The 22,091-nt window shown below is 35.9% G+C and overlaps 2 protein-coding genes across 5 annotated transcripts; one reads left to right on the top strand and one right to left on the bottom strand.

The window, feature by feature from the left end:
- The first annotated feature begins 5,712 nt into the window (after nucleotides 1–5,712).
- Nucleotides 5,713–6,885, top strand: LOC5576310 (prostaglandin reductase 1). Its single transcript, XM_001656000.2, has one exon. It carries the CDS (start codon nucleotides 5,713–5,715, stop codon nucleotides 6,823–6,825), a length of 1,113 nt encoding a protein of 370 aa, XP_001656050.2. The 3' UTR covers nucleotides 6,826–6,885.
- A 4,143-nt stretch (nucleotides 6,886–11,028) lies between these two features.
- On the bottom strand, nucleotides 11,029–16,023 carry LOC5576309 (zinc finger protein 234). 4 transcript variants are annotated; one of them, XM_021847039.1, is made up of 7 exons: nucleotides 15,956–16,023; nucleotides 15,739–15,891; nucleotides 15,123–15,683; nucleotides 14,973–15,041; nucleotides 13,231–13,681; nucleotides 11,545–12,019; nucleotides 11,029–11,479 (listed from the first exon to the last, which is right to left on the bottom strand). In XM_021847039.1, exons 2-7 carry the CDS (start codon nucleotides 15,874–15,876, stop codon nucleotides 11,074–11,076), a joined length of 2,100 nt encoding a protein of 699 aa, XP_021702731.1. In that variant the 5' UTR covers nucleotides 15,877–15,891; nucleotides 15,956–16,023; the 3' UTR covers nucleotides 11,029–11,073. The 4 variants fall into 4 exon arrangements, with proteins under 4 accessions (XP_021702731.1, XP_021702737.1, XP_001656049.2 ...); XM_021847045.1 differs by having other exon boundaries at nucleotides 15,123–15,675; XM_001655999.2 differs by having other exon boundaries at nucleotides 15,739–15,986.
- Between the last annotated feature and the right edge of the window lie 6,068 nt (nucleotides 16,024–22,091).

Raw genomic sequence — 22,091 nt, 5'->3', positions numbered from 1 at the left:
AACTAAATCGACAATGATATGACACTTTGCTTCCTATATCACATTACGCTTATCTCCTTTTAAAACGTGTGTAGCGGAATCTTAGTCAGAATGAGTTACACATTCGAACACTGCACAATGGTCGGAAAAAAGTGAAGTTTGGCCAAAACTATTTTTATCGCCTTAATCGATGAAATATGTAATCTGAATATGTTATTTGGCGTTTTTGTTGTTTCAGAAGGGATTATTCACAAATTACGTAACTTTGAAAAAAATATTTTTTTTAATTCAAAATTGTTATCAAACCGGGCTGAAAGCACAAATTTTGTTTATATTTGATTGAGTTTGATCAAAATGTGTATGAATAATGGTTAAAGAAATTTTAAATAAACTTTGTATGAAAAATATCGTCAAAATATATGTAAAATATTGAATTATTCAAATAGCTCTAACTTGCAAATCAGCAAATTTCTGCAAAAATTTTAAAGGTTTTTTTTTTTTTTTTTTTTTTTTTTTTTTTTTTTTTTTTTTTTTTTTTTTTTTTTTTTTTTTTTTTTTTTTTAATTTCTTTATTAGTATCATTCCAAACATTACATTCATTTCTTATATCTAGGTGTTCTGTGTTATTTGACAACACTATCATCCTAATTTGGTGAAACAAATTTAAGATTTAATTAACATTTTGTTAACAACATATTACATTTCATTTGCCGTTGCAGTTCAGTTTTTTTACAGGTGAGTTGATTTCACCTGCTTATAAGAGAAAAAAAAAACGTTTTTAATATACTTAACCTAACTTAACCTAAACATATAACGCATTAATCGTGGCAATAGAAGATTGTAACGATTTTTGCCTGAAATTATTAATGATTGTATTTGACATTTGTTCCAATGTTTCAACATTGGATATTCTATGTAACTCATTGGTACTATACCAGGGAGGAAGCCTCAGAATCATTTTCAAAATTTTATTTTGAATTCTCTGCAGAGCTTTCTTCCTGGTATTACAACAGCTAGTCCATATTGGTACAGCATACAACATGGCTGGCCTGAAAATTTGTTTGAATATCAAAAGCTTGTTCTTAAGACAAAGTTTTGATTTTCTATTAATAAGGGGATAAAGACATTTTACATATTTATTACATTTGGCTTGAATGCCCTCAATGTGATTTTTGAAAGTTAAATTCTTATCTAGCATGAGCCCTAGATACTTAACTTCATCTGACCAATTTATTGGAACCCCTCTCATCGTGACAACATGTCTACTTGAAGGTTTCAAATAAAGAGCTTTTGGTTTATGTGGGAATATTATTAGTTGAGTTTTGGAAGCATTAGGAGAAATCTTCCATTTTTGCAAGTATGAAGAAAAAATATCCAAACTTTTTTGCAATCGACTACAGATGACACGCAGGCTTCGTCCTTTGGCGGAGAGGCCTGTGTCATCCGCAAACAAAGATTTTTGACATCCCTGAGGTAGCTCAGGTAAGTCAGATGTGAAAATATTGTATAATATTGGTCCCAAAATGCTGCCTTGAGGAACACCAGCTCTTACAGGAAGTCTTTCAGATCTGGAGTTCTGATAATTAACCTGAAGTGTACGATTTGACAGATAACTTTGAATTATTCTAACAATGTATGTTGGAAAATTAAAGTTTTTTAATTTTACAATCAAACCTTCATGCCAAACACTGTCGAATGCTTTTTCTATGTCTAGAAGAGCAAGACCAGTAGAATAGCCTTCAGATTTGTTGGAACGGATCAAATTTGTTACACGTAAAAGTTGATGAGTGGTCGAATGTCCATGGCGGAATCCGAACTGTTCATTGGCAAAAATTGAATTTTCGTTGATGTGGGCCATCATTCTGTTCAAAATAACCTTTTCAAAAAGTTTACTGATGGAGGAAAGCAAACTGATTGGACGATAGCTAGAAGCTTCTGCAGGATTTTTGTCTGGTTTTAAAATTGGAACAACCTTAGCATTTTTCCATTTGTCAGGAAAATATGCTAATTGAAAACATTTGTTAAATATATCAACTAAAAATGATAAGCTACTTTCTGGAAGTTTCTTGATGAGGATGTAGAAAATTCCATCATCGCCAGGAGCTTTCATATTTTTGAATTTTTTAATAATAGTTCTCACTTCTTCCAAATCAGTCTCCCAGGCATTTTCGAAAACGTTCTCTTGATTGAGAATATTTTCGAACTCCTGAGTAACTTCATTTTCAATTGGACTAGTAAGTCCTAAATTAAAATTGTGCGCACTTTCAAACTGCATAGCAAGTTTTTGAGCTTTTTCGCAATTAGTTAGTAATAATTTGTTTACCTCTTTCAATGCCGGTATTGGCTTCTGAGGTTTTTTCAAGATTTTCGATAATTTCCAAAAGGGCTTAGAGCCAGGGTCCAATTGAGAAATTTTATTTTCAAAATTTTTGTTTCTTAATTGAGCAAAACGTTTCTTGATTTCTTTCTGCAAATCCTGCCATATAATTTTCATAGCAGGATCGCGAGTGCGTTGAAATTGCCTTCTCCTCACGTTTTTAAGACGGATCAAGAGTTTAAGATCATCGTCTATAATCACGGATTCAAATTTTACTTCACATTTTGGAATTGCAATGCTCCGGGCTTCAACAATGGAATTTGTTAAAGTTTCAAGAGCATTGTCAATATCAAGTTTAGTTTCTAAAGAAATGTTAACATCAAGATTGGAGTCAACATACGTTTTATATATATTCCAGTCGGCTCGTAAATAATTGAAAGTGGAGCTGATAGGATTGAGAATCGCTTCTTGGGATATTTGAAATGTAACAGGGACATGATCAGAATCAAAATCAGCATGAGTAATCAGTTGGCTGCAAAGATGACTAGAGTCGGTTAAGACCAAATCAATCGTAGATGGATTTCTAGAAGAGGAAAAACATGTGGGGCTATCAGGGTATTGAATTGAGAAATATCCTGAAGAGCACTCATCAAATAAAATTCTGCCGTTGGAATTACTTTGAGAATTATTCCATGACCGATGTTTGGCATTAAAGTCACCAATGACAAAAAATTTTGACTTATTGCGAGTCAATTTACGCAAGTCAGTTTGGAGCAAATTAACTTGCTGCCCAGAGCATTGAAAAGGCAAATAGGCAGCTATGAAAGTATATTTACCAAACTGTGTTTCAACAGAAACACCTAAAGTTTCAAAAACTTTAGTTTCAAATGATGAAAACAGTTGATGTTTTATACGCCTATGAATGATGATTGCAACTCCCCCACATGCCCCATCAAGTCGATCATTACGATAAACAAAAAAGTTAGGATCTCTTTTGAGTTTAGATCCAGGTTTTAAATACGTTTCGGTAATAACTGCTATATGCACGTTATTAATTGTAAGAAAATTAAACAGCTCGTCCTCTTTACCATTCAGAGAACGAGCATTCCAATTTAAAATATTTAAATTATTATTTGGATCCATTAGAAAAACGTAATCCAATAACAATTTGATTTGTAAATTTTACACCTACTTGGACTGCTTCAGTCATAGTGGTGGCTTTGAACATTGCATCAATCATTAGATTCAATTGTTCAGTTAGAAAATTAAAATCAGAGGCAGACATGTCATGTGATTTCCCATTGGAATTTCCGGTAGACGAAGAAGCGGAGTTACCTGTGGCGGTAGGGTTTTTTCCATTTGATTTGAAACAAGTAGAATGGGTACCCATGGATCGAACAGGGGAGGAATTCGAATTTCCTGCTACGATATCGGCAAAGGATTTACCGTGGGTAGATACATTCGTAATAGAAAGATTCGAACGGCTACCCGACGGATTAAAATTAGTTTGTGAATGAGCATGATTATGATCTTCCTGATGGGTATGATTCATGATCAAGCGATCGTTAACTGAAAAATGAGCATTGTTCGATACTCTACCAGGCAAATTCCGGAAACGACCGTTATCGTAACGGATATTATCTTTCATCTGCCTGGCACGAGCCTCAATGACCTTTTTGCGTGAAGGACAATTCCAAAAATTGGACTTATGGTTAGCCCCGCAATTACAACATATGAATTTGGTGGTATCTTCCTTCACTGGACAGACGTCTTTGGCGTGAGAAGAACCTCCGCAAATCATGCATTTAGCATCCATGTGACAATTTTTTGTACCATGACCCCACTTTTGGCACCGACGGCACTGAGTGGGGTTCTGGTAATTTCCTCCAGGTTTCTGGAAATGGTCCCCAGGTCACACGGACATCAAACATAAGTTTTGCTTTTTCTAAAGCTTTAATATTATTTAGTTCTTTTTTGTTAAAGTGAACTAAATAAAATTCTTGAGAAAGCCCTTTCCGAACAATGCCAGATTGGGTTCTCTTTTTCATAATGATTACTTGGACTGGGGAAAATCCAAGTAAATCATTTATTCCATTTTTGATCTCTTCAGGTGATTTATAGTCACTTGAGAGACCTTTCAAGACAACTTTGAACAAACGTTCAGTTTTGTCGTCATAAGTAAAAAATTTGTGCTTCTTCTCTTCAAGATGTTTGAGAAGAAGCTCACGATCTTTAAGAGTTTCCGGCAAAACGCGACAGTCTCCTTTCTTTGCGATTTGGAAGGAAACCTTGATTCCCCTAATGGAGTTCAAGATCTCCTGCCTAAATCCCCCAAATTCGGAACAACTGACCACGATAGGCGGCACTCTTTGCTTCCTCACTTGAATCAAAGAGCCTGGGCTAGAGGCTGCTTCGATTTGGTGTTCGGAATATTTGTCTAGAGCATCGAACTGATTGCTCATTTCGATACAATTATTCATTTCACCCTTGGAAGAAAGTTCGCATTCCGGGGAAGCGTCCTTTCTTCCATTCTTGCCACGTGTAGTGACAGTTTTAAAACCCACTTTTTTGGAAGGAAGTAGTGAATTCAGAGATTCACCCTTCCTTTTGTTTGTTGTTGATACCATGTTTAATTAATAAACGAAAGAAGACGTGACCTTCGAAAGGTTTTTTCCCAAGACGGTGTCCAAGAAGGATTACCACCGCTAGCTTTCGCCAACGGGTCCAACGAAAAATCGAAGGCACGGGTCCAAACAAGGATCGTAAAGGGATCAATAGTAGAAAAAATAGTACTGAAAAGTACTGTTTTAGTAGCACTGAAAAGTACCGTTTTTAATTATAGCACTGAAAAGTACTGTTTGTGTAGCACTGAAAAGTACTGTTTTATTGCTTTAGGTAGTTTATAAGAAAACTTCCAAGAGCAGAGAGAATTCGTGTACGCACAGCACGAAGGTACGATGCGCACTGAAAATTTTAAAGGTTTTTTGTTAGATCTAAGGATGCTTTTTGATGTGCAATATTCGAAATGGCGGCGACATGACGCGACAAGAGTTGTTTTTCATATTCAAAATCACCAAAATTACTAAAATGTAATATTGAATAGTATTAAAACTTAAACCAAATATTTTTTTCCATCCTCATGCTCGATAAAAGTGTTGAACCATAAGCTTTCAGATAGTGGGTAACTTTGGGGAAATATTGCATTCCTAAACTATAAATTTTGTGCTTTTTTTTATTGTTACATTTTTCAATTTTTTGACTTCAGCCTGTTTGCCGTCATAAAAATCATAGAAATTTAAATTTTAGTTCAATTTCAATTAAGGATCATAATAATATAACACATGAGGCATATTTTAAAATTAAAAAAATCATAAAAATCTCAAAAAAGTTTTTGGTAGTTTTGGCCGCCCCTTTATATGGAGCCCGACCATTGTGCACTGATAAGCACGAGTATTAATATAGAAAACGCTTACTTTGGTGATATCATTCTACCTTCTGTTAGTAGCATCGGTATATCGCTTCAAGTCGTGACCATGGGTGTTGTCTCTCGAAACTGGTTGTATGTGAAAAAATTCGACGGAGAACCTACGAACAAAAATTTTCAATTGATCGACGAAGAACTACCAGAACTTCAAGATGGAGAATTCCTCGCCGAGGCAGAGTACCTCAGTGTGGATCCTTATATGCGCCCGTACATGAGTAGATTTCCTGTCGGAAGTCTGATGATTGGTGGACAGGTTGCTAAAATTGTGGAGAGCAAGAATTCAAAATTTCCAGTAGGAGCGAAGATTTTTGGACAGTTTGGATGGCGAACGCACACTGTGTGCAATCCTGAAAAATCTCAAAGTGACAAACCGTACCTGCTTCCTGACTTCGGAACTCTGCCAGCAAGCTTGGCCCTGGGTGTCTTGGGTATGCCAGGTAATACGGCATATTTCGGATTTCTAGAGTTGTGCTCCCCGAAGGATGGAGAAACTGTCGTGGTGAGTGGAGCAGCAGGTGCCGTAGGAAGCATTGTTGGCCAAATTGCCAAACTAAAAGGATGTCAAGTGATTGGAATTGCCGGGTCAGATGACAAGTGCAAATGGCTCAAAACGCTTGGTTTCGATCATACGATCAACTACAAGACTGAAAACGTTCTCGAAGCGTTGAAGAAGGCTGCTCCTAAAGGAATCGATTGTTATTTCGACAATGTCGGTGGAACTATTACCGAATCGGTGATGCGGCTCATGAATCTGTATGGTAGAATTTCAGTTTGCGGTACGATTTCGAATTACAACTCTGGCCCGATCACGGTGCAAGATCCACAGAGAGATTTCGTGTTCAAGCAGTTGAAAATGGAAGGATTCATTGTCAGTCGTTGGCGCGATCGTTGGATGGAAGGCATTCTGGCAAATTTGGATTGGATAAAGCAAGGAAAACTTCAATATGAGGAAACGGTTACATCAGGGTTTGATAATATGCCCAAAGCATTTATGAATATGCTGAAAGGTGGTAATACTGGGAAGGCTATAGTTAAAGTACAATAATAAATTTGTATTTAGTATGTTTGTATCAATAAAAAGGATTCGCAGTATACATGAAATGCAGATCTGATTTATTTAATTTATTTATACCACCAATCGGATCCGAAATGAAAAATATATTTGAAGGGTTGCTATCCGGCATTCATGCCCAATTGTATCCTTCTAGCTTTCACCACCTCCATGATACTGAATTAGTCCTGAGTGAGGTCTTATGAGCGTTTGTACATGATAAATTATTGTTGGTGTGAATCTTTTTTGACTGCAGCTGCTTCTGGAGCCTACACTGCCGTGAATCGCAAAGCAGTCCCATATCCATTTTCGTAAAAATTGAGTTGAGTTTAGTTTTCAACATATTTTCCAATGTTCTTTCAGCTGCCCTAATGAGATAATAAGATTTGTTCGAAAAAAGTAGGAAAAAACAACAAGCCGAATTGTCCCATAATGAAAAGTAATCGCATATCTGTCCCACTACAGAATTCCGCAATGTGTAACACAAAAATGAACCGTGTCTTGATCACCTTAATATTTTTCTCAGAAAGATATCGTTAGTGAAAAGCAAATTTTGAAAGTTTCATGGGGATTTGAATATGTTCCAATCCTCTGGGATTTTTTGAATATTCGTATGGAAAACGAATTTGGAAACATCACACCCCATTTTCTCAATGCCTACTTTTTACAGATGGGACTGACCTGCGATTCACGGCAGTACAGTAGGCCCAACTGATGCGAAATTCCTCGACTAACTTTATTATTTAGGGGCCTTCCTTAGCCGAGTAATTAGTATTCGCGGCTACAAAGAAAAGCCATGCTGAAGGTATCTGGGTTCGATTCCCGGTCGGTCCAGGATATTTCCTAATTGAAATTTCCTTGCCTTCCCTGGGCAAAGAGTATCATCGTACTTTTCACACGATAGGGGCAATGGGGGCAATATGAACATACGGGGCAATATGAGCCACCCCGGTTTTGACCTCAAAAACAGTGTTTTCATGTCTAGTGTCATTATGATCTGCTAAAGGGTGCCTCAAGTAGCCACCACAAAAAAAAACCGTTAGAATATTCGTTTGAACACTCAAGATATTTACAAAAATGTACAAATTTGTTTTTCGTCATGAAAAGCTTATAATTTTGGCAGTGTTTAGTTAAGCCTATAAGACAATTATATTTATAATTCTGGTAAATTTTACCAATACATTGAAACTTCTGATCATAATAAACAGTTCGTGAGCGAAATTTGATTTGTTCGTAAACAAAATTATTGAAAAACAATATATTATTTTCAAGATGAAGGTGCGGGGCAAAATGAGCCATCTAGATTTAAGCAAAACAAGCGATGTTTTGAACATAAAAATGCATTAACTAAATATACCAGATTATTTTTTTACTGCATAGTCATCTTTATGCACCATTACAAGTGGAACACTTTGCTAGAAAATACTTTGAACCAAGTATCGCAATTTAGTACTAGTATACCATGGTCTGTTTACAATGTATTATGTATCTTTTAAAAATAACACCGCGGAACACGTTTTTGTCTCCAGCATCAAAATACCTCTAATTACTTAATTAAGGGTTGCTGAATCCATTGCCGTTTACATAATTATCATAGCACGTCTAGTTTTTGAGATATTTAGTGTTGAAAATGCAAAAAATGACTATTTCAGCCAACTTGCATGCAAGTTTGCCAGCTTGTAAGGAAATTTATTTGTTTAATTTGCCACTGAATTCAAACTTTATGTGTATAACAATACTTATCATCAAAGTTCATAATACTTTTCATGCGGAAAAGTTATTTTTTGATGGTTTAGAAAAGTATTATATTTTGCCATATAAGAGTAACGAAGAATTTTGTATGGAGACTGCAAGCATGTTGAAAAAATCGGTTTAATCTAAATTTAGTCGTGAAATTTCTACCAAAATATATCGAAAACGAAAGTTTACGTCCTCTTTTACATGCTTGGTGGATAAGATCACAAACAAGTTTGATAAAATATACTTCAAATTTTAGATAAACATCAACGAAACTAATGTTTTATACAACTTTGACGACCTGTAGCTAAAAAATGTGACGTGCTGCAAAATTTCTGAAAACTGCATCAGATTCAGCAACCCCAAATCTACTAGAGACACATAATTTGATTCTTGAGACACGCAAAAATGTCATTTTTGTTGCGCTGTGTAAGCCACTAGAATCAATAATTTCAAGCAAAGCTACTACAATTCCCTTTCCAATAATGTACTCTTCACCTCTAATTCTTCTCTATACTGTTTTAAATAAAAAATATTCGATTGAATGAGGTGGCTCATACTGCCCCGTAGGGTGGCTCATACTGCCCCGTAGGGTGGCTCATTATGCCCCATATGGTTGGTGACCACGTAGAAAAACATGGTTTTCCAAAAAGTTCCTGAAATAATTTGCAAGTTGATGTTAACATTAATTATCGACGTAACAAGGAAGATAGCATTTCACAGTACAAGTCACTTGCATTTAAACCATAATTTTTGCTGTTTTTCTATGCATTCCATGACGTTTTCCTTAGGCGGCCCATATTGCCCCGATCACCCCTATACGAATGCGAAAATGACAACTTTGGCAAAGAAAGCTCTCAGTTAATAACTGTGGAATTGCTCGTTGAACACTAAGCTGAGAAAGCAGGCTTTGTCCCAGTGAGGACGTGATGCTAAGGCGAAAAAGAAGAACTTTATTATTAGCCATCAAGAATCCAAGGTAGACGAATTCATCGACCACCTCGAGCCTATCTCCGTCTATCGTCATGCCGCTTCCTAGGCGAACCCAGTCGCGCTCGGCTCCGCCTACTAGCGTCTTTGGCCGATTCACTACCTTTTGCTGCTTCACTTTTCAGACAGGTGTAGAAATCCATGGACATGTCAACATCATCCACAAAGCAAACAAATTGACAGGATGTGTTGAAAATCATTTCTTGGTTGCAAAATCCGGCTCTCCGCCTAACACCTTATAGCGTAATATTGTACAATAGGCACGAGAATTCATAACCTTGTTTTCTTATTATTTGTGCCTTTTCTGTGAGTTGTGTGAGGTGAGACGCGTTGAATGAGGTGACAATTGTTGACTCGCTTCCATTTGATTAATATTAGTTGTGTCACGTCATTAGAGGAGAAAGCAAATCGTCTTGATTCACCGGACTGGCAGGATAAGCCTGTATAGTCAGTAAGATTTCCTTAGTAAACTCAGCCATAGTGTGCCTCGGGGGTTCTGTAGGAATTGCTAAAAAAATCGTCAACAGGTTCTTCCAGGAATGCCTTGACTTATCAAGAACATCCTCGGCTATCGCCAGCAGCACAACGCTCGTACTGTATACAACATTTCGCTATGGATATTACAATAATTTGTCAAGACCTGTATGACAAATCATTGAATATTCATTGAATTTCATTCAAGAAACTTTTTTAAGAGTTGGCTGTAGAAATTGTGTAGGAATGATGTCACTACTTGTTGAATTATGGGTAGGACAATCCTTCGACTGTCACACCCAGATATTTTTTTACTTACAACATGACATGTCCGATACTTGCGCCACTTTTGAATGGTTATTGCGTGAATGCTAAAGCAATACAATTTGTCACATTTCTTGTTGATGTTGATGCATATTATCCCTTCATTACACTCCCCCGGTAGGTATTCTGTTTCCTAGATTGTGCCTTTCAACTGGTGTTAAAAATCACCGGTGTTTAGCTTCTCCGGATCTGAATTCAGCTCCGATACCAACCTTTCCAGCTTCTTTTTTGTTCTTGAGCTGATGAATGACATCCTTACCTCTTTAAAAGTGGGGGCTGATTGCCATGCTCATGCTCTTCTAGCACCATTTAAGTGTTCTTCGAAGTGCTGCTGTTATCTTTCGATCACCTTACGTTCATTTGTCAAGATGCTTCTATCCTTATCTCTACACATCTAAGCTCACGGTGCAAAGCCGTTGAAGGATGGGTTGAGCTTCTGGTAGAATTTTCGTAAAACCAACTGTTTCATTCAATACAAGTGTAATAATAAAGCAAGGTAGGGGTTCGAATACCGGGATGGTCGATGAGTTTTTTTTTCTGGACAAAAGTAACATTGAGCCTTCCATCGGAGAAAAAAAATCAAAGGATTGACATAGCTTTATAGGCCGATGTAAGACGTTATTGGAAGCGTTGCGTTCAAGGTTTTGTGATTATTAAAAAAATAAACAGTAATTTGTTTCTAGCCTTTTTTCAACGAAAAACTTAATTCATAATATTTCAATATGAATAATCTGTTTGTACAGATTCGGGCGTCTGGTAGAGCGGAACATTTGACGAGCTGAATGGCCCTTTTTGATGTGTTTGATCTTCTTTTTGCAAAAATGGCGGTTGGGAATGATATGACAAGTTTTCATCACTTTGAGTGTCCAATAATGATAGTGACGCGACTGCTGATGTTTTTTCTGTCGCATTTGCATCATTATCATCTGCAGTTGAATTTGCTGGCTTAAGCAAATCACTCGACTCTCGTTTGCGAATCCGTGTTGGTTCACGATGATCCTCATGGTGTACGGTTTTCATGTGCATTTTCCAGCAAGGTTTCATGGCAAACGATCGACCACAAAGCTCACAAATGTAAGGACGCTCGCCGGAATGCTTTTGCTCGTGAGCCTTCAGGTAGCTTCTATTGTGTGAAAGAAAAAAAAATAATACCTTAAATATAGATCTCATCTTTACAATATTACTTACTTCGAAGTGAACTTTTTACCACAATGCTGACATTCCACCTTCATATCCGAATTGTGCATCATGACATGCCTCTTAAAGGTGCCTGCACCTTTGATAGAACGATTACAGATACTGCAATCGTAGCGTAAAATTTTGTCCGAATGCACTACCATTTTGTGTTCCTTGATGCCTCTCAATCCATAGAAAGCCAACGTGCAGCCGGGTACATCGCATGAATAGGGACGTCGATCGAGGTGCTTATTCACATGACCCTCGATTTCTCGCTTGTGAACCGTTTTCCCACATGTTTCGCACGTTACATGATGCTTTGAACCGGAATTTTCCGCTCGAACATAATACTTCCAGGTTCGTTTCTCAGCTGCATCTTTTTGCACTTTCTCAACCTCTTTCTTTTGGTGACGTTTCACGTGGGCTTCCAAATTGTATTTTAGTGCAAATCTTTTGCCACATGTTTCGCACTCGTGGGGCGTTAATCCTGGAAAAAGAGAAAGTAATTTCTTATAGAATTCTGAACATGACAGACTTTTTTAGACAGGATATTAAAATGAGTCTTGGAGAGGTTCTAATTTTCACAGAATCTTGCGCAGGACTCGCCAAATCCGAGTTTTCAATCTAAGGAAACCCTGGGTAGGAGCACCATTTTTCAATCTAGCACTAATTTTCGACCCAGACCCATTCATACGATGTTGGCCTACTTTGTATGGAAATCTGAAAATTGGCACAGATTTCTTATAGGTCGAAAATAAGTGCTTTTCTCTTATTAGATGCGATTCTGAAAAAAAAACCATGAAAAAATTCTGAGATTCCTTTTTATAAAATTCTGAACAATATATTCACAAAAGTGCTGGATTCTTGAACAAGATTCTCAGAGAAGCAAATATTTATTTTCAATCCCTCCAAAAAAATTATTTATTACTATCATTTCATTTTACCAAAAATTTTGAGATTGGTGTACTGGAAAAAGTGGCCTACCGTACACCATTTTGTTCTGCGATTTGGCCCGGGATCTAAAAAGGTTGGGTAGGCCTGCTCTAAGAGTTAGTCACATAATCAAGTACTAGTACATGAACATTCTCAATCGAGCAACACGTTTGGCAAAGGAAATAATTTGAAATAATGACATACCGGAAACATTGAAACAGCTCTGCAATTAATTTTTTCCTACGGAAACAAAAAATGTGGCAAAATCGGCAGAAATTCTTAATTATTGCATCTATTTTTAAAGTAACTGCTGTGTCAATACGGGATAAAACCCCATAACGTTCTGGACAAATTTAAAAAACCCAAATGGTTGTAAGATTTTTATAATAGGGCGAGTAACCTCCTGTCTGTGTTGTATATATGCTGAATGCATATGGAATAATTGAAATATAAATTTGCTAACATGAAAGTATTTTACTTTACTGTTAGGTATTTGTTGGGTATGTAAATGAAAACCGAATTTATGACTATACCATTTAATTCCACTACTGTTCGTATCTTTTGACATATACGCGTATTTCGACCTCAACTTCAAGTCTAGTACACGACACAAAGGATACAAACTCTAGTGGAAATATATGGTATAGTATAGGTATTCCACTAAACAGCTCAAAGATTTTCTATTGGTTAGGTTATTACACTTAAAAAAAATATTTGTTTTGTTCAAATTTGAGTAATAAATGCCTTTACAATGCTTTAGCTTACCCGTGTGCGTCACCATATGCGTTTGTAGTTGAGCTTTCCGGCGAAATTTGCTACCACAAACCTCACAGGTAAACTGCGGAACTTCGGTGTGCGTTTTGACATGTCTCCTAAACCATTCCACTCCTTTGATGTTGCGTCCACATATCTCACACACGTGATACGTTATCTGGTGCCGTTTACTATGGGTTCGTAAATCATTCTGTGAAAAATAGGTACGACCACATCCATCGTGATCGCATTTGTACGGCCGCACTCCAAGATGTTGATTGCGATGGGATTCTTTTATGAAATGAGCTACCGTTTGACCACATATATCACATACGCTGGGATCCGATTTGCGAACTTTTTTACGCCGAGGTCCACGTTTCCCGGGAATTTTAGGTTCATATTCGTCCGTACTCGGGTCGTCGTCTACAATTTTAAGTCTTGTTCTGCCCCTTCGGGGCGGTGCCTAGTAAAAAAAAGATATGAGAAGTTAATCACAAACTGTGTGAACATTTTGTGAAAACATTTAGGAATTTTTCTTGGGGAATTCTTGGAGGCATTCCATCTAGTATGTTGGCTATAACTTCTTGAGAAAATTCTGACGAAAATACTAATATTGGCAATTATTTACAAAAATGCTGTCCTCGTAGATAAAAATCTTTTTTTTTTTTTTTTTTAAAAAGTGGCGTTTTACGATGTTCAAGTTTTTGAAATACTTAAAAAAATAAAAAGCATTATTATTATTTGCATATAATCCAAGAAATCTTTTTTTTTGTGATTCATTTCAATTGGAACAGAGCTTGCTTATGAGCTTAGTGTTCTAATGAGTTTTTCTCACAACTGAGAGGTTTCTTTGCCAAAAGGTCACTTTTTGCATTCATATATCGTGTGTGATAAACACAAAGTTACTTTATACCCTGCTAAATCGAAAAAAAAAAATCCGTTACGAAATGATTCTCGATCGATGGGGCTCAAACCCACAACCCTCAGCTTCGTTTTGCTGAATAGCTTGTTGGATAAATGTACGAAGCGTGTTGAAAAAAACATAATTTGCAATGTATTGCATAACTAACTAATTTTGCAATTTCTCATCGTAATAGGCTGCTTTTCATCACGCCTATCTGTCATGAATTACTGTTACACTACACTTTTCCATTACGCAATTGTTTTGAGATGCATAATGCAATTTTTATAAATAGCAAAATTGTGGTCTATGCATCTCGACATGATTTTTTATATCCTCAAGAGGCCTTTTACGAAATTGCAATATAATGTTGTACGCAACTCGATGCAGAACTCGATTTTTACAGCACTCGTCGTAATTATTCAACTCGGCGAGCCTTTTTAATCATCATTCTGCAAATTGTTGCGTAAACTATCAATTTTCTACTTCGTTGCATATCAGCTTACTTTTTATCAAAACAATAGCCAATATAACAGCCTACTTTTCCCACGAACAAAATTAGTATTCAATAGTGCTAATTTTCACTGCTTTATAACGGTGCTAAAAAGTTGTACTTTATTGCAAAAAATATATGTCATGATGACATTCAATATACGTAATACTAAATTATTACGCAACGCAACCTGAGTGAGATTGGTTGCTCAATCTTGCTTTGCAAAATGACGCCTTAGAAAGCGTTCTGATTTTTTCATTGAAGTGTTTCGAAAGAGAAATAGCGAGGATTTTATGTTGAAAGTTTAGTTTCTGGAAACAGTCGAATGGGCATCGATCCGAAACCCGGAAAATACCCTACCTTATTTTCATTTCCACTTTTGTCACTAGTGCATTTTAATAACTTGGGCTTTCGTCCTCGCCTTTTAGCCTAAAAATTGTTATAAAATATTAGTAATCGAACATCATCATTCATTGACTATTTCATTGAACACAGTAAAATAAAACATACCGTATGACATTCGTTGACGTTTTCTTTTTCTTTCTCGGACTCCAGGGAGGGATTACTTATATCTGGTTTGATATCATTGTCAGATCCTATATCACAAATTCCTCTTTCATCAACTTCGCAAGCTACCTCCGTTTCTTCCAATTCAGATTGAAATTGCAATTGACAATTATTGTCCACTGTCTCGTCCTTGATTGCAGGTTCGCAGATGACCATTTCAGTTACATGAACATCAGTCAAAGGATTTTCCTTTGCTACCTCTTCAACGGGTAGTTCGACTGAGGTCACAACAGACGGCATTAGATCGGTCTCCTTTTTTAATGGTAGAGTTGTAGTTTTGCTCATAAAGTTATCTACCTCCGATCTGTGAGCCAAAATCATCTTCTCTGTAACTTTAACAGCCTCTTGCTCCCGATTGTCCCAAAATGCATCATAAAGGAGGAAATCTATATGGTTGTGATGTAATTGATTGGTTTGTTTGCAGACAGCTTGGAAGCTTTGAATAATGTCCACTATAGTTTCGCATACCGTACATATTCTAGCCTGTTTTTCACTTCTATTTATCTGAAACTCGTATAATGTGATATTTCGAAGAAAATTCAAATTGTGAAAGCAATACCTTTACTCCGAGAGCACTGAGAACCCGTTTAGACAGATCGTGATTTTTATCGAATACTTCAATGAGTTGTCCATTTGAACCAGCGTGGAAACACAAACGACATCGTAGCCTTGTGAAATCGTCTGATATTGATTCCATGGCTCCGATGATTAACTAAAAATAATTTATAATTATTTATACTATATATTTCATATGAATAGTCTAATGAAAAACCGACAAAGTACAAATAAATAACAGTGGGTGTCAAAACAAAGTTTATGGATCACTCGTAGAAAATGTTCCAAGCCAACACACTGGAATCAAAATAATCACTTTCGTGTTTTTTTACTCGTGCAGGGCTGTATCTGGAATTCTGAACCCAGTTGCGTACAACATTTCTTGCAACCTCGTAAAATACCTCTTGAGAAAAACAGAAATTATATCAAATTGCAAGCAAAATATTTTTTTAAATTCTTGGATTTTTTTATAACTACACATTACGCAACTTGAAAGAATTGCGTAGGGGAAAAGCACTAATTTTCGACCCACAAGAATTCTGTGCCAATTTTCGGATTTCCATACAAAGTAGGCCAAAATCGTATGGATGGGTCGAAAATTAGTGCTGGGTCGAAAATTGGTGCTTTTCCCCTATTTTAACATTCCTTGGATCTTAAAAGCCGTGCGTCGGTCGTCCGGTCTCTCCAATCTTTTGCAATGAGTAATTCTCGCGGAGACCGGCCCACTAGGTCTTTTAAAATGTTTAAATTTATGCTCATTCGAAAGTTCTTGTCGAGTAACTAAAGGAACTGCATTCGGTTGGTCAAATTTATGAACCCCTCGGTAGTTACAATCAAAACAGTTATTGAGAACCCCTCGATTTTAGCCAATTCTTGCCTCACTCAAACTGCTATAACTCGAAAATTTCTACAACAACTCCTTCACAATAACATGGTTTTGGAATGAGAAAACATAGGAGCTTCATTTGAAAAAATAAAAATATTTGTCTGCCATATTGAATTTTGCCGCCATGTTGGATTTTATCAGAAATATTGAATTTTCATGGTGTTCGCAACCACCGTAGTTCCAGTTCAAGTTGTAGTTCTAGTTCAATTCTACAACTTTGCTGAAGACAGCACGCCGTTAACTTCAAAATCTTGTAAGTTACGAGCGAATTTCAAGTTTTTAAGTGTATTTTTGAAATGAATTTTCTTAATTTACAAAAATTACGTTCTCACAGTTTTTGCAGCAAAAGTTGCCTATTGTATGGCCTTTCTAATGCCACTAAAAGAAAATTTTATCGAATCAACTCCATGAGTTATAAACATATAAAAATTTCATAGTTTTTCACTTGAATTTGCTTATAACTTCAAAATCACAAGAATTACAAACTTGCGATGTTCATCAATGTGTATCTTTACTTCCTCTGCAACTCTTCTGAAGACCACATTCATGTAAAACTGAAAATAAAAAAGTTAGATCAAAATAACTTATTTTTTGGGTCCACCCTAAGTTAAAACTTTCAAAATCAATATACTTAGAGTTAGATCAAAAGTGTTTTCAACAAAGTTGTTCAAAATAACATCATCTAAAAGTTTGCAAAAGAGCGCAGCCACAAATTTCATCAAACAAAAAAGTTTTAGTCAAAATTCTAACCTAAATAAGGGCTACCCTATTCAACTTTTTTCTTAAAAGATGCAAAACTCAATTAGGCACGAATAACTTCTCTGAAGACATCGAACGTCTAAAATCGACAAGAACAGAGAAAAAACTTTTTTCCGGATAAATTGTTGATTCGGTCCAATGTGCATTTAGGGCATTCAAGCCAAATGTAATAAATATGTAAAATCTATCCCCTTATTAATAGAAAATCAAAACTTTGTCTTAACACAAGCTTTTGATATTCAAACAAATTTTCAGGCCAGCCATGGTGTATGCTGTACCAATATGGACTAGCTGTTGTAATACCAGAAAGAAAGCTCTGCAGAGAATTCAAAATAAAATTTTGAAAATGATTCTGAGGCTTCCTCCCTAGTATAGTACCAATGAGTTACATAGAACATCCAATTTTGAAACACTGGAACAAATGTCAAATAAAATAATTAATAATTTCAGGCAAAAATCGTTATAATCTTCTATTAAGGATTAACGATTAATGCGTTATATGTTTAGGTTAAGTAAAAAAAAACACGATTTCGATTTACTTAACCAAATTGAAATCGTGTTTTTTTTTCTCTTATAAGCAGGTGAAATCAACTCACCTGTAAAAAATCTGAACTGCTACGGCAAATGAAATGTAATATGTTGTTAACAAAATGTTAATAAAAGCTTAAATTTGTTTTATCAAATCAGAATGATTGTGTTGTCTAATAACACAGAACACCTAGACATAAGAAATGAATGTAATATTTGAAATGATACTAATAAAGAAATAAATAAAAAAAAATCTGTGCGGCAAGCCAGATTTTTCAGTTCTCAAAGAATTTTAACATTTTCTTAAAATCGAACGACATACTCTGAAGTATGTTTCTCATGAGAAATTTAATGGAGGTTGTTGATACAAAGCATCTTGTCAAGAATGATGTGAGAATCCTTCCAAGGATTTAGTGATGATCGTGTTCGGATTTCTGTGATGATGACCAAGTTTTAAAAACAACCCATAAACCAACCTATCCAAAATTAGAAAAGGATTCTTTCAGAATCCTGATCTAGGCGTCAGAATCCTGCCCTTAATTTTGCGAGAATCTCTTCCAAGGGGATCTGTGAGAGTTGTACAGATGTTTAAGGGCGTTTTAGGCCTATTTTAAGGAAAGAATGCTTTGAGGTGTATTAGTTTTAGCATAAATGCTGTGAAACAATTTTTGGCCTATAGTGAGACAAAAGTTCGAATCGGCGGGGCAACATTTTGACTCATTAGTGAATTTAGTGGAATTATCTTGCGAACAAATTTTAAAATTGCCTTAAATATACATATTGCCTTTAAATTTAGCGAAATATGCCTGATTATGCAAAAAAAATCACCAATATTTCTCGTTTTAGCTTAGTTTTGCGAAAAATTGATATTTTTGCATTTTTTTGATGAAAGTTTAGTGTGTACTTTTAAGCAAACAAAAAGCATCGATATTTTGTGTTTCAGGCAGCGAATTTTTGCCCTCCCCTAGTGTTGGGGCAAAAGTTCGTTTAGGACAATCAATTTTTAAAATGATATAACTAAAAATGGGTAGATATTTTGCCACAAGTTTGATTGATTGATTGATTGATTGATTGATCACTGTGTAATATCTATTTCTTTTCAATTGTAATAGTTTTTCTGGAAATATTGACAGGGTGTCGACTACCTGGAAAAACCTGGAAAGTCAGGGAATGTCAGGGAATTTATGTTTGACCTGGAAAGTCAGGGAAAATCAGGGAATTTCACTTGAGGTCAGGGAAAAAATATCAATACTACAACATCAAACGAGTTTATTGTCTGCAAAGTAATTGATTATGCTAAATCAATACACCTTCAGCATGGCTTTGATTTGCAGCCGTGGACTTTAACCTAAGGACTAAGGAACCAGGACCCAGAAAATTCTCCAGAAATTCTGAGGATGATTCTCAAAGTTCCTCGATTATTTTTAGTAATCCAGAAAATCATTGAAAAGCAGAAATTTCAGGAATATCATTTGAAATAATCTTGATAATCTATTGACCAGTGTTGGGAATGGTAATAGTAGTAGGCTTGAATTTCACGAAAATCACATGGCTCTTCCCAATACAGTAGTTCAAAAACATGAATCTCATCAAGTAGCCTATGTTGGGTGCATGAATTTTCTAAAACGTTAGTGTCATTGAAGGCTCTAAATCCGGGAAATGCAGCGGAAAATAGAACATTTTTCTATAGTAATTTTGGGTTGCCCTTAGCAATGGGTGTTTTGCAATTTTCAAGGCTTTTTGCCTACAGCAGCGATGGACATGAGTTTCACTGGCTTCGCTGACTGTGATTGGCTTTGTTTGGCTACTGTAGAGTGAATTTCAGAATTTTTCCCAGCCCTGACAATTTGTGATATTACTTAGAGATACTCGTAGATGAGTTCTTAGAAGAGTTCCTCGGAGCATTGCTGAAGGTACGACAAGTACAAGAGAAACATTAGAAACCTTCTAATCAGCGCATTGTTCAAGCCCTGAATGCATTCCGTTAAGAATATTTAGATATTTTTTTCGTGGAGAAAAGCTAGGGGTAATTCATTTCGAATTCCTAAAACATTAACTGTAACTAATCATCGTGAAGAATTATCAAAGATATTCTAAGGAAAAAATAAATAAAAACAATTTGGAAAAAAATATGTTATCCTGAAAAAAAATTTATAAGCAGTCCTGGAATAGTTCTAGGAAATCAAAATGCTATTTTTTGAAATATTTAAGACTGAAAGACAATGTCTAACAATTTTAAGAGAATCTTGGAGATGAGGAGCTTCTGGAGGAAATCTTTCAAGAGTTCATTGAGAAGTATTTAAGGAATATATGGAAAAACATCTTAAGAATTCCAAGAAGAATTTCTGAGCAATCTATGTGGAATTCCTTGAAGCATCTCCAAGAATGTTTTATGGCAATGGCTAGAATTTTGCCTGGAAGAAGCCACATTTTTGGATGGCTTTCTTCCACTAAAAAAAGTATGGTGGATGATCGTAATAGTGTTGGAGGAAAGAGGACCAAAATTTTCGTTCATGCCTAAAATTTTAAATTAGGTCTGAGGTAGTTCACTAGCCGAGAACATCTTTGTTCATACGGATCTTCAAGTTTGAAATGTAAATAGATTCTCAATTGTTCAGTTTTATCTTATCAACTTCAATAAACGTTCAAGAATGTCATCTGGCAGGTACATATATCTCAATAAAGCAAAAGCCTTTGATCAGTTTATTCATACGACCTATAACATAGCGAATATGTATCTTCTTGTAAAAATCTTACTTATTTCGGTTCAAATTAACCAACTCAGTGGTCTGGAACTTTTCTGCAAAATGACTGGAAGGTCAGGGAAAGTCAGGGAATTTTATTTTCAAAATTGAGTCGACACCCTGATTGATTATTCCACTAATGTCGAACTTTTGCCCCACCTTGCACTACGACATAAAGATGAGTAAGGTTGGGCAAAAGTGCGACCTAAGTGAATTAATCAATATTTTCAGAAAAACTATAACAGTTGCTAAGAAATAGATACCACACAGTAATCCTTCAACAACATCTGAATTCGAGTCAAAATATTTCACGATTTTTAGTTGTAACAGTTTAAAATTTGATTGTTTTTAAGGTAAACATGAATCGAAGCCAAACCGTTAAATTTTAAAGAGCACAAATCTGGAAAACCGAACATATATTTTGAGCTAAAAACTTAATCGATTGGTCACCACCAGTAAATGACCGATCGATTAGGTTTTCAGTTCAAAAAGACGTTTGGTTCTCCAGATTTGTGCTCTTGAATGTTTGAGGTTTGGCTTCGATTCATCTTCACCTTAACGAACTTTTGCCTCATCAGTGGGCCAAGAGTTCGAATTTAGAGTCGGGCAAAAGTTCGCTGGCTGAACCACAATAAAAAAGATCGATGCTTTTATGATGAGCATACTTTATAATACTTACTTTGCTTAAAAATACACACTATACCCAAAAATAGCAGTTTTTCGTAAAACTAAGCTAAAATGTGAATTTTTTTTTTGACTTATTCTCACAATTTCGCTAAATTTAAAGACAATATGTGGATTTTAGGCAATTTGCATTTTTCACGTGGGATAATATATGGGTCGAACTTTTGCCATACTATGGGCCAAAAATTGTTTTCAAGCATTGATGCAAAAACTAGTAGGCTTAACAACGTTTTTTATTGTTGCATGTAATGAAAGTTCGACCACAAATTACAAAAACAACAAATAGCCATAACTTTTTTAAATCATAATTGATTTCTATAATATTTGGAATGATAGTCCCTTAATTGACTAGTATTGGAAACACCATGACATTTACAATATTGATTTTTATCTTCTTGGCATTACGCCCCCATTGGGACAGAGCCTGCTTCTCAGCTTAGTGTTCTTATGAGCACTTTCACAGTTATTGGCTGAGAGCTTTCTTTGCCAAAGTTGCTATTTTCGCATTCGTATATGCGTATGCTATTTTCGCATTCGTGTGCCAGGTACGATGATACTGTATGCCCAAGGAAGTCAAGGGAATTTCGATTACGAAAAAATTCTGGACTGACCGTGAATCGAACCCAGACACCTTCAGTATGCCTTTGCTTTGTAGACGCGGACACTAATCACCCGGCTAAGGAAGGCCCCTGATTTTGAACTGAGCTAGAAATCTCAAAAAGAAACTCTTGCCCACTTGAACTTTTTCGATTACGA

Source organism: Aedes aegypti, chromosome 1 (assembly GCF_002204515.2).
Source record: "Aedes aegypti strain LVP_AGWG chromosome 1, AaegL5.0 Primary Assembly, whole genome shotgun sequence".
In the NCBI taxonomy this organism is placed as follows: Eukaryota; Metazoa; Arthropoda; class Insecta; order Diptera; family Culicidae; genus Aedes; species Aedes aegypti.
Note: the sequence above shows the minus strand (reverse complement) of the source record. Positions and strands in the feature narration are given on the sequence as shown.

Coding starts and splice junctions, on each gene's coding strand:
- LOC5576309 (XM_021847039.1), bottom strand. CDS start 15,876: ATGGAATCAATATCAGACGATTTCACAAGGCTACGATGTCGTTTGTGT. Junction 15,684..15,738: donor TCAGTGCTCTCGGAGTAAAG/GTATTGCTTTCA, acceptor TACGAGTTTCAG/ATAAATAGAAGTGAAAAACA. Junction 11,480..11,544: donor GGTAAAAAGTTCACTTCGAA/GTAAGTAATATT, acceptor TTCACACAATAG/AAGCTACCTGAAGGCTCACG.
- LOC5576310 (XM_001656000.2), top strand. CDS start 5,713: ATGGAGCCCGACCATTGTGCACTGATAAGCACGAGTATTAATATAGAA.